General features: G+C 46.0%; 1 protein-coding gene across 8 annotated transcripts in view; it reads left to right on the plus strand.

The window, feature by feature from the left end:
• The window catches only part of LOC100745097 (cytosolic carboxypeptidase 1), a 32,499-nt gene extending 20,775 nt beyond the window's left edge, over positions 1 to 11,724 (plus strand). For 6 of the 8 annotated variants that reach the window (XM_024367910.2, XM_033320924.1, XM_033320923.1 and 3 more), the window contains 5 exons: positions 9,032 to 9,284; positions 9,719 to 9,843; positions 9,914 to 10,066; positions 10,157 to 10,311; positions 10,526 to 11,724. In XM_024367910.2, coding sequence (XP_024223678.1) covers positions 9,032 to 9,284; positions 9,719 to 9,843; positions 9,914 to 10,066; positions 10,157 to 10,286 — 661 coding nt within the window. In that variant the 3' untranslated portion in view covers positions 10,287 to 10,311; positions 10,526 to 11,724. The remainder of the gene's footprint in view (positions 1 to 9,031; positions 9,285 to 9,718; positions 9,844 to 9,913; positions 10,067 to 10,156; positions 10,312 to 10,525) is intronic. The other 2 variants (XM_024367912.2, XM_024367913.2) reach the window with 2 other exon arrangements.
• The last annotated feature ends 362 nt before the right edge of the window (positions 11,725 to 12,086 follow it).

A 12,086-nucleotide genomic window follows, 5' to 3' on the forward strand; every position in this document is an offset into this window, starting at 1 on the left:
CAAAATCCCGACGAGAGAATTTTCTTCTTCTTCTTCTTCTTCTCCTCCTTCTTCTCCTTCGTCTTTCTTTTGCCCTCTTTAGCTGCCTACTTTGTCTTCGTTTTTTAGTTGCTCTTTGTCCGGACCGTATCCGATCGATTCGATATCCTGTAACGTCTCTGGATCGATGATCATTATACGCGACGTGTTATTTCTGTTACGCGGTGTGCGACCAGTGCAGCAAAAAGGAACTCGCGTGACATCCGAGACCCACCGCGTCTCTTTCGATCTGCGTTCCTCTTCTCGTTGTCTCCGTGGCTCGCACGAAAGCACCGCGATCTCTGTGTTAAACGATACACGAGTCGATTTCACTTGGTTTATAACGAACCGCGTATCGTCTATTTAAAGATTCGATACGGTTGCGTCAGGTAGGAACGTCGTGGAACAGAATTGCCCAAGGTATGCTTTATTACGAGAGGCCAATGTCAGGTCGATCGTAAACAGAGACGAGTAATTACACGAGCGAGCAGTTACAATTATACGGATCCTTAAAATATCTCTCGTTTAGTTTTAGAGTTCTACCGACTATTCTCGTGCTGCCTATTCTTAGAGTACTCTGTCATTATAAAATACCGAGGGTTGTTATTTTAAGCTGTCGTTATATTTTACATAAATCTATCGCAACGGTTCTCTCGTTGCAAAATTACCACCAAGCATCTGCCGATCGCAACACTTTCGCATCCACGAACGGTTCCAGTTTGTTACGATCGCACGATTTGTTAACAATCGAGCCTGGCCTACCTGGTTTGGGGATACCGGACGAAGCAAAAGGAGAAAATAACCGGTGGCTGTCCACCGGGCGACACAAACAGGCGGCTAAACTCAAATCTAGTACGTTGGACCCTGTAGCTTGGTTGCGTGGGTCACGCTTTGCCGGTGCATTGGCGCAGGTCAGTTTAACAGGTCGGAGTCTCGGCGACGTATTCCCATGGGAATGCAGTCGTTGCGCCGTGGAGTGCACTTAGGTCTGGCAATGCCTACGGGGGTTTCTGTTCGTGGCCATATATCGGTGGGTGAAACGAAAGCAGAAGCTCGATCCTGGATAAACAAGCGATCCTCCACCACCTCCTTCGTCTTGTTCGTCTCCGTTTCTCCCTCGTGTTGGCCCTATCTGCGTGAACGAGATGCTAGGAACAACTTCTCACAGCCAAGCCGAGAGGGATTCTTGGTCCTTTTTTGCGAGAATAAAAGTAAAGAAAAGGAAGACTCTCGAGAGCTGTAGGCAACGCTTGTTGTTGAACGAAGAAGAAGAAGAAGAAGAAGAAGGAGAAGAAGAAAGAGGGGAAGAAGAAGAAGAAGAAGAAGAAGAACTAGAAGAAGTATAAGGAGGATGAGGATGAGGATGAGGAGAAGGAGAAGGAGGAGGAGGATAAGAAGGAGGTGCCGGTGGTGGTGGAGGAGGCGAAGAAAGAGAGGCGAGGATGCTACGGGGGATTCTTCGAGTCTATTTCAGGCCCTGCCAGCAATCGCTATGTAAGGCCCCCGTTCTTTCCATCTTCCTCTCTACTTCTTAAGGAGAAGAGTAGTTCCTCTCTCTGCTCCTCTACTTAGCCCCCCGTCCCTTTTCTTCCGAGGTTTTCTTTCTCCTTCGTTCATTCGTTCCACGGGCATGGAACGAACTCCGTTTTAGCCCGCGAATAGCCTCGACGTTCGAGACGATCCAAGGAGCCATACTGCCCCGAAGGCTTCGACGCCGTCGATTCCTTCCATTTTGATACTTCTAGGACAGTGATCCTCATCGTCCTGTCTCCTACCTGCGAGATACATCTATCGGTGTGCCCGTTCGTGTACATACAAAGCGAGCATCAGAGTTAAGCCGTCGTTCGACGCGCAACACGTCGTTTCGTCGTGAATATTCTTTCTATCTAACGATATCGCGACTACCACGATTCCCGACGAGTTTATTGCGTTTCTTTCGCGCGCTTCCTGTAGATTTACGGACACCGCGTTACCTGAGAAGGGTATACGAATCCTCGATTATTTATAGGGTATCCAGGATTCTCCTCGTTTCCTAGAGAATCCAATTAAAGCCGCGCAAAGTGGTCAGGCGACTTGGCACTACGAAAGGGACGAGCGTCCTTGCACACTCTTTTCTTCGATTCGTTTCTCAGACCCGTGATTCGGTTGCCAATCGGAACAATCTGTATATATCGCTTCGTATCTTCTCTTTCAGCATTTAGATTCTCTCGTATCGTTCGTTATCGAATCGATCGTAAGGAAAATCACCGTCTTCTAACGCAGGAAGCCTGCGAAATTTTCACTTAAAATACGAGTACAGAGTTTCCTCGGTGAATTCCACCGAGTAACGAGCATCAAATTCGATCATCGTCCAACGGACAACGGTTGAGAACGCAGCAGAGGGCCGGGTTATCGAGGATATCTTCGGTACACGGCTCATCGATTACGTACCTACGTCTTGTTATGCACACGATGTCTCGCGTATATATATATTTAGACAATGTTGTTCCCCCAGGATGTAATGCGATTACACGGTCCCGTGAATCGCCGTAGGAAACAGCGAAACTCGTCGTTGAACGCGCGTAATCCCACGGCGTTCCCTAAATCATGCCGATATCGGGACCAGCGGTCTTCGACTCTGTCTTTCTCTTTTCCTTTTCTCTTCTTTCTTACTGTCGCCGTGTCTGGGTCCCCGACGAAACCACGAAGGAATCACGACTCGCGGCGCATGTGATCGCCGATAGAACGCAGAAATGGATGATAATAACAGCCGTGGCGGCGTACGATCGTTAAATGCTCCTCCTGCTACCCACCGTTTTACTTGGGCCCCTGTTCTTGCCGCTGTTACGTGCCCCGGGCTCCACGGACTGACCTAGAACCTGAAACCGTGAACCTCTGCTTCTGCTTGCGGTTACACGTTCTCGAAACAAGCCTGGCCGTCGCGTCGTTTTAGTTAGTTAGTTAGTTGATCTTTTTTTCTGTTTGGAGGTCGCCGAGCGATGCCTTGGCTTCGCTTTCGCGTCGGAGACGACGCTCCAGAGGCGTTAAGCCCCTATGTTGCTCAACCAGCGTTATCGTCTATTTTTACGTTCCCAGATGTTGGTTGTCCCGAGGCGTCCTTTTCTTCGCACTTGTACTTTTAGTTGCTCGCATTTCCGCGCATTACCGTTACAGTTAGTCTCGCATACTCGATACAGTTGCATTTCACTTTTCTATACCTACGTACTTTTACTTTTTCTCCTCTTGCTCCGTACTGTTACGTCGCCGATTCTATTTGCATCTTCTCTTCTTCTTTCTTCTTCTCCGTCTCTAGCAGCAGTCTTATCGCATGACGATTTTTCCGATCAATCTTCACTCCGATACAGTGGAAACTTAAACGTGAAATATCCGCGTTAAGAAGAATTCACCTTGCTACCCGAGGATTATTACTTTTACTTTTTCTCCTCTTGCTCCGTACTGTTACGTTACTAATTCTATTTGTATCTTCTCTTCTTCTTTCTTCTTCTCCGTCTCTAGCAGCAGTCTTATCGCATGACGATTTTTCCGACCAACGTTCACTTCGATACAGTGGAAACTTAAACGTGAAATGTCCGCGTTAAGAGGAATTCACCTTGCTACCCGAGGATTAAGTTTCCACTGTATCGGGATGAAAATTGGTCGGAAAAATCGTCATGCGATAAGACTGCTGCTAGAGACGGAGAAAAAGAAAGAAGAAGAGAAGATACAAATAGAATTAGTAAATAGGTGAATTCTTCTTAACGCGGATAGTTCACGTTTATTATTTCTTAAGTGAGTCGAAGATTTCATTCCTTAGAAAAATTTAGTTATCAGTTACGTTAAACGTAGGAAGCCTTCGTCGCTGTGAAATGAAATATTCGAGGTTCCTCGACGAGGATAAAATCATCGTCGAACAAGTATTTATTTGTCTCTGTTTGTCTAGTTTCGATCAATTAACCAACAGATGGATGTAATAAAGTTCGTCTTGGATTCAGCAGCACGAACCACTGAATTTACATTCCTTCTTCATTATGGGCAATTCATTTATATTCGTGGACTACTGCGCCGTGATTTACGTTATTAGCATAGTGGGGGACCGACGTCTACCACTGCCATACCGGGGGAGGAGGGAAGGAGGGAAATCTTTTCGATAGAATATTCTATCGAATATTTTTAAAAACTACAATGGACGCTTTCTATACCGTATGCCGAATATTAGAAGCTATCAATTTGGTCCATTTTTCAGGCATCTGTCAAAGATTCGCTTCGTTAGGAGCCTTTTCCCCTTTTTCCTTTTTCTCGCGGCCAATCTCGAGTCTCGGTTCTGTTTAGCCGGTTCGTATAGATTCTCGGTATTGCGTGTAGTTACCGGAAAGAATTCCAGGGAACTATGCCCGTGGACCAGCCAGCCGAGCCTCTAAATTAAATCTCGATTCGGATAGGCGAGAATCCTATTCGCCTGTTGGCGCAGAGACATTCGTTCACGAGAATGGAATCGCGAAATTAAATCTCGGGATTTATTGGACCAGCTGCGAGAGCTCGGCGAACGAATATTTCGCACTGTATCGTCGAATTCATCGGCGAGGGAGTAGTTAGAGATCGAATAAATCGGTGTCCGATGACGGGACACGAATGACGTTGGCATAAAATCGCTCTGTTCGTTCCTTCACGGACCGAGCATCCATTTAGAAATAATTTCCTGCTCGCTCGTCCTTGGTGCTTAAAACGTTTTCGAATCGGCGAATACCGTTAACTGCTTCTCGTTTTCTTATTATGCTCGCCGATTTATCTCAGTCGGCGATAAAATCGATACGATCGAAGATTTTAAAGAAAGAAGTTTTGCATAATATTCAGCAAAATCTATCGGCGATCCTTGTAACCGGAGGTGCATCGAACTCTGGAAGAACCAGTCGCGCGAATCGCGCCTTTTCCTTATGTATCTTCCTCTCGATCCAACGTGTCGATAATGTAGCAGAATCGATGCACCGGTTCGACTTTTATTAATCCACCGCTGAATCCATCGTTCCGTCTGGTATATTTACGCGGCTGTATTTATGTGGCGCGAGTGACACGTCGTGAAAGGCGAATTTTACGAGGTCCGCGGAACGAGGTTCACCGCGACCAATCGCGTTATAGTAAAAAGCTGCACGAACATTCCTCCGTTTCGTTCCCTGTGGAAGGGAGCGACGCGTCGTCGCGACGCAAGGGCTGCTTTTGCCGCATCAGCTTCGAAGAAACGATCGGTCAGGGCGTAGAAGAAACGTCAGCGAGCCGAGAATTCATCAGCGAATGCTCGCCCTTTTCTCGACCGTTCCTCGACTCGCGCCAGCAAAGAAAAAAGAAGAAGAAAAGGTACGAAAAGAGAGGAGGAAAGAAAAAAAGGAGATTCAGAGGCGAAGAAAGAGAGAGACCGAGCATGAGAAAGAGAGAGAGAGAGAGAGAGAAGGAAGGGAGGGAGAGAGAGATGGAGTGATAGAGGCCTTGGTTTCGCGAAGGAATGCAAATCGGAGACTGGTCACGAGTATTCTAATGCGCGATCGCTTTAGCCCTTCGGCCGGCCAGGATCCTGAAACGAACGTCACACGTCCCTTTCGTATCAGTGACGCTATAAAGATACTCGCGAGCTTCTTGCCGTAGCCTGGTATCGTTTGCTCGCGTGTGTTTCTCTGTTGCCGCGGGCGAAACGATGTATGGCGGCTTGGCGACCCTCGATTCTCGCCCGCGAAGGCATTCGCGATAACCGCGGCAGCTACAAGGTGCACCAAGTGGTAATTTGCACGTTTAAAAGACGATGTATCGCATGACAAATTTAACATTCGCACGTACATTCTTGCGTTTACCATTCCGTTGCAACGGAAATTATTCGTTCGTGTAACCGATCGTGATTTCTCTTACGTATATATTCGTCCGTTGATTTTTCCCAGAGAACGTTGTCGTCGAGAAACGATCGTCGCAACGAAAGTCGCAACAGGTATCGATCGTCCGACGATTTATAAGAGAGTGGCGCGCGAACGAATACGCGATTCGAAACGGCGTTCGAGCTCGGTTACGGTGATATTTCAACGACGCAGGAAATAGATTTCTTGGTGGGTTGCGGAGCAAGCAAAAAGGAGTTCACAAGCGTGGTTACACGATCGAACCTCGGGATAACCTCGAAGAAAATGCCGCGAGGCGAGAAGAGATGAAACAAAGATAGAGGGGAAGCCGGGCAGGCTGGTAGTAAAGTTCACGGAAGAAACGCGTGATACGTGGAAGACGACCACGAAGAAACGAACGTTCCCAAGGTACCTAAGGATTTCGCTTTACGATTGCAACAACGATCTACGAATTTTTCTTTCTCGCGTCCGTTTCTTCGTCTTCCCTCTCGGACCTCGTTCGCCCAAGTATCGTGACTTCTGGCTGTATTTTCCTTAGAACGACGTAATCCGGCCATGGTGTGTAATATCCAGCTCGAAGATAAACAAGACTGTAAATCGTTCACCGATGAAATGGCAAAAGTTACTCGTAACGGGATTAACGATTCACCTTACTTCGCGTCCGTACACCGTTAATACGCAAATAAGCCTGACGTCATGTTCGAAATTACTCGATACATCCAGCAAAGAAACAGGGAAAATAGAGACGCAACCTGTAAAACAAGACTTTTTCCATCGTCGTCCGTGAATTTCTCGATTCGCGAGCATTTCGAATCTCTTGGTGATACGATAATCGGTTCGGTTCTGCCGAGAGTGAAATCGAACAGAACACGTGCAACCACTTTCGACGTAATGGTCGAGAAGGCGGTTGCAACATGCCGCATCGCTAACGCAGTTCAGTAGCATCGTTGCCGATATCGGCGTCTGGTTCGCGATTTCCGAAGAGATTCGAGTAAGTGCGCGTACTGGCGAAACCAGCAACATCGTACGAAGATGACAGTAAAGTCGAAACGATGTCGATACTCCGTGTGATTTACGGTCGATCAAATAACGACGATAAATCGCGCGATCGGTGCTCGTTAATCGTAATCCAACGAGCGGGTAATTCATCGATATTTTTACGGGTCCAGGTGTACGATGCTGACGGCGGTACCTTTGAAAATCTCATGCGCGCAGCCAGTTCGAGACGAGTGGCCGGTTAAGTGTAATTTGTACAGGATCTCTGAGAAGGTGAGAGAAGTTCGCGGTCAAGGCTCCTCCGTTCAAGTCATTGACATCGCTTGCTAGCACGGACAGACTGATGTTGGCCATTACATCGGTCGGCTAATAAAACTGCGAAGAAGTTCGTTGTACAATTGCTTCATTGTCGGTCGCACATTGCCGCCACCGCGCGCCATTTCATTCGCCGATTGTGCCGTTCAATTGTTCATACATAAGTACATTCGTCGTTGTTCCATCGTGAAATCGTTTTCTTCGCTCGATAGAATAGGTATTTATAATTACCAGGAAGTCGCTGCTTATGATTATAATAAATTAACGTGACAGCGGTTGATTTACCATCGACGAAAAAAAAAAAAAGAAAAAAAGAATAAAAATGACGTGTTTGTAATCGTTATCGCGACCGAAGAAATGGAAGAAAGAAGCGTTCGGTTAATGGCCGTGTTACCTCTTCTTCTAATTCCAGTTCCTCGAAATACAGCCGAGGATAACGGAATCAAGGAAATCGAGAGCCATTAGAGTTGCGTGTTTTTAACGACGAACGAGTTACATGGTCGCTGAAGTTCGTCAGTGATGATTTCATTTTAATACACGTCCGAGAGTAATTCTTGCCGGTTTTTTCGTCGGACGTGTCTCTTTTTCGCTCTACCCTTTCCCGTTCCATCTCGTTCCACGCCGGACGAAATCTATTATCTCCGATGACTGTTGTTTTTCGACGATTTCTGCGAATGTTCTCGACGGTGAACGTCCTCGACACCACGATCACGACCACGAAGACAAAGACAAAGACGACGAGGACGAGGACGATGACGACGGAACGTGTCTTCGCGTACATCATCCCGCAGGTGCATCGTCACCGCTCGTCCATTATTCTTATTATTCGCCGCCATCTGCCTCGATGCCAGATATCGATCGTTACGTGGTTATCTTGCGTCCGTGTCACGTGCGTCTGTACTACCTTAAAGACCGGAAGCGATTACGAGGCGTCAAATTGCTAATGTTTGTATTACGTGGTCGATGTCTCGATCGGAAGAACGGTCGAAGATTCCTGTCCGTGGGTACGCGTGTAGCGATTGTTAATCCCACGGTGAGCGACTTCTCGTAATGGTGACCGGTACCTGTTAATTATTTCTATCGCCAGTCGATGTTCCTGCGATGGTATTACGCTTCTTACAGAGGTTCAGGTTCTTGGAAGGGCGGTCGGTTAGCGTCGAGATCGTGAAACGAATAATTAGCAATTATTGGAAAAAACTTGTATTTTCGTCTCAAGCTAGTTACGTCACCGATTTAGATAAATATCGAAATTTTACAGAGTTACAGCGCGCGAGAAAGATCTAGACGCGTCTCGTTAAGATGACGAAACGCGTTTGGTATTCCAAGTACCTAGCATCGTGTACATCTTGAAACAATCTCAGGATGACAGGTAAAAGCGAAATGGCGTTCTCGGTTGTGTAAAGCCAAGGGTCCACCGTATAACCCCACTATTAGCTATGCGCGACGCGGAGGCGTCACTTCCTCCGGCCCGACTTCCGGCCGCCGGAAACGTCCTTCTAACCGCGGCTGAATCCTTAAATGAAGACGATCTCCGACAACAGCCCTTCTCCTTCTTCTCGGTCCGACGTGCACCATCGACGTGCGAACTGACAGGAAATTCTAAAACCGTGCTTCTTAGAAATTTCTTCCGCGTTATAAATAGACGTTTATTCGTTTTACATCGATTTTAATTCGTTTGCTAGTTTCGAAATAAACCGTGCGATCTCGATACTTTCGACGTTATTCGTGCACGATATAATAACAATAACAACGACAACGACAACGATCGATGATTGTATTTATTTATTTATTTATTTATTTGAAAGGTGGGCGAAGAACTCGTGGAAGAGTGTATTTTCGATTGATTATAGTAATCGCTACGGGCTGACGAACGAAGACTTGAACAGACGATGGAGCAATCCGAACCGGGTACTGCATCCGGTGATCTATCACACGAAGGGCCTGATGGAGTACTGCACGAGGGTGCTGCAAAGACCTCCCTATGTTTTCGTCGACTATCACGGCCATTCACGGAGGAAGAACGTGTTTCTGTTCGGTTGCTCAAGGTCGGGTTCTTGGAGCGCCGCGGACAGGGCGAAACCGGACCAGCCGGCGCAGTATTTGGTAAGGGGACGAAAGAGGAACGAAGACTAGGCTATTATTTTTAGATACTGTACGGGTTACATGCACCGAGAAGTACGAACGGTAATCTAGCGCGATCTATCGAAGTGAATTTACGAGCGGAGCAGTTTTGAAGCTAGCGAGAGGGGAAATATCAGCGCGAAACGAGTTTCGCCCGATGTAATTTACAGCGAACAGGATCGGTACATCGATTCCGTTCGTGTTCCAATTTTAGATACAGTGCATGGAAATATAGGTTCAGCTGCAACTAGTTTGTACGAACGTGATCCAACTTTTTACCTTTATTCGTCGATCTCGTTAAATCTGCAGGATCGCGTGACAGTTCATTTTGAGTTAAAATGTCGCTGGAAACGAGGAAAAACGAGATAGCGAGTGCTCTCGTGCGACTCGGACTATTCTCGCGATACGCGTTTCAGATGTTGCCGCACCTCATGCAAAGGATATCTCCGGCGTTCGCGTTGCCACTGTGCTCGTTCAAGGTCGAAAGGAACAAGGAGTCCACGGCTAGGGTAGCCATATGGCGGCAGTTAGGTGTTTCGAGGTATACGAGCAGACCGTTACCCATTTACCTTGCCAAAACAACCACTTGATTTTCTTTCATTTTTCTATAGAAGCTACACCATGGAGAGCAGCTTCTGCGGATGTGACCAAGGGACGTTGGCGGGCTTGCATCTAGATACCAAACACTTGAAGGCGATCGGCCAAGATTTCTGTCAGGCTCTGTCGATGATGAAGGACTGTGCCGAGGATTGGAGCGTCGAGAAGTAAGTTGGCAGAGACAAAAATTAAGGTTTGACGGTAGGAAGTTTGACGGTAGGAGAGTTTAGTAGAAAGACGAGGAGGATAATGAGAAGGATTTCTGAACGCAGGTCATTGATGGAAGACTGTTGTCCGCGAAAATGCATTTTGCGGAAATCCAGAAAGGTTGCCCCTAAATGTATTCAGGATAAGACTGCGGTGCATCACATCGCTGCGATCGCGTAACGAACGATCGAGTAGACGATCCGAGGCAAGATTCGTGTATAATAGAAATTTCGTTCGCACGATTAACGTCGATTAATCGTTGTACTAAGATATTTATTCTCCGTGTCACTAACATCTGCGCTTTAACGAACTAAATCTTGCCTGATCGATTTACTAACGTTAATTAACACGATAACGAATTGTTTCTTTAAATGTCATTGTTTCATGTTTGCGTCAAGACGTCTCTTTTTATTCTCTAGGATCCCCATGGGAGAAGGCATTCCCGAGGAATCAGGATGCATGGAGGATGAGATTTCGTCCAGTTGCGAATCGGACGAGTCCGATTTTGAAACTTAGCAATATTTCGAAATTTCGAATTTCATGGAATCGACAGGGATTATCGACGATCGGTGTTTCTTCGTTCATCGATCGGGAAGTTGCGCGGGTTTCTTTGTTGCCGAATAAAAGAAGTAAGAACACCGGGGAAAGATTCTGTACACTTTGAAGAATTTTTATTTAAACTCGTAACAAACGTCAAGCTATTTCTACGGAGATCCTATCTAGAAACTGAAGCCCCGTTTTAATGTATACAATCTCGAAAATGAACGCGTCGCCATTTGTAAATCGAAACTTCTATTAAATTTGAGCATCTTAAACATCACCGATACCGAAAGTACGTTCGCTTAACCAGAATTTGAGAACTTCGTTCGCTAAAGCAAACGATCAAACGTCAGAAATCGAGTGAACGAGGAATTTCGAGAAATCAACGTCACGAGCAACCAATTCGGTAGAAGACTTAAACCGGATCTACGGAGAAGCGACTCGAATTCATTTCAAAGACGACAAATCATCGAAGCGAATTGTCCTTTTTCTTACGAACAAAAACGCCCACAAACTGATTTAGTTAAGCGAAAAATCAAGCGAGTGTTCTACAAGGCAAAGTCCATTTTCTTTTCGTGCTGTACCTCGCGGTTTACATTAATTGTACGTGATACTTTATCGATTGTGATCATAGAAAATAAAGCTTACTTATAATACGGTAAATATTCCGCTAAAAAGTATTCACCCGAAACTCGCAAGCATCTGAAAATCCTCCCATTCTTGCTCGTATTTTACACTAATCCTTAATTAATCGATTCAGTCTTCTACAAGGTCGTTAATCGCATATATCGCTACGCATGTTCGCACGAAGTTTGCCAAATTCGGGCCTCTAGAGTTCGTATTGCTCAATCTTTAATACAAGTTGCTTACAAGCGATACATACTGCGTGATCGGTGCTTAAAAGTATACCACAATGTAGACTAGACAAATCTAGTAATTGCGGAAAACGCCAAGACAAAAAGTGGCTAACAGTGTATTTTTCCAACGCGGCGAAAGACGTTGCCGTCGACAGTGTTTTGCGTGAGATCGAAGCTCGATCGGTGGGACGCGCGTGCAACGAATCGAATCGTACAGAGAGTAAAAAAAAAGTAGAGAAACCAAGTGGAAAAGCTGCGAATTGTTTCTGCGATAGAAAAGAATTGAGAGCGCAGAATCGTAACGAATCGTAACGAATGATTATTAGAGACAGGTTTTTCTATTTCGTACAGTCGTTTAGCGTGCTAGAAACGTGTAAAATCCAAGTTTGTGATAGAAATATTCAGTCGATTCGTTTTGTGTTAATTCTGTTGGGCGTGATAGAAGATAATTTGGCTTGCTGCGACCTACCACGTCGAAGTTATAGAACCATGTTTAACAATTTAACATTAATCGGGCATCTAGGCGAGTGAGTCTTGTAGTGAATTCTACAACACGCGATTCAATTCGTATCTCCGCTCGGCT

The sequence above is a fragment of the Bombus impatiens genome, unplaced genomic scaffold (assembly GCF_000188095.3).
Source record: "Bombus impatiens unplaced genomic scaffold, BIMP_2.2 scf_0377, whole genome shotgun sequence".
NCBI classification, from domain to species: domain Eukaryota; kingdom Metazoa; phylum Arthropoda; class Insecta; order Hymenoptera; family Apidae; genus Bombus; species Bombus impatiens.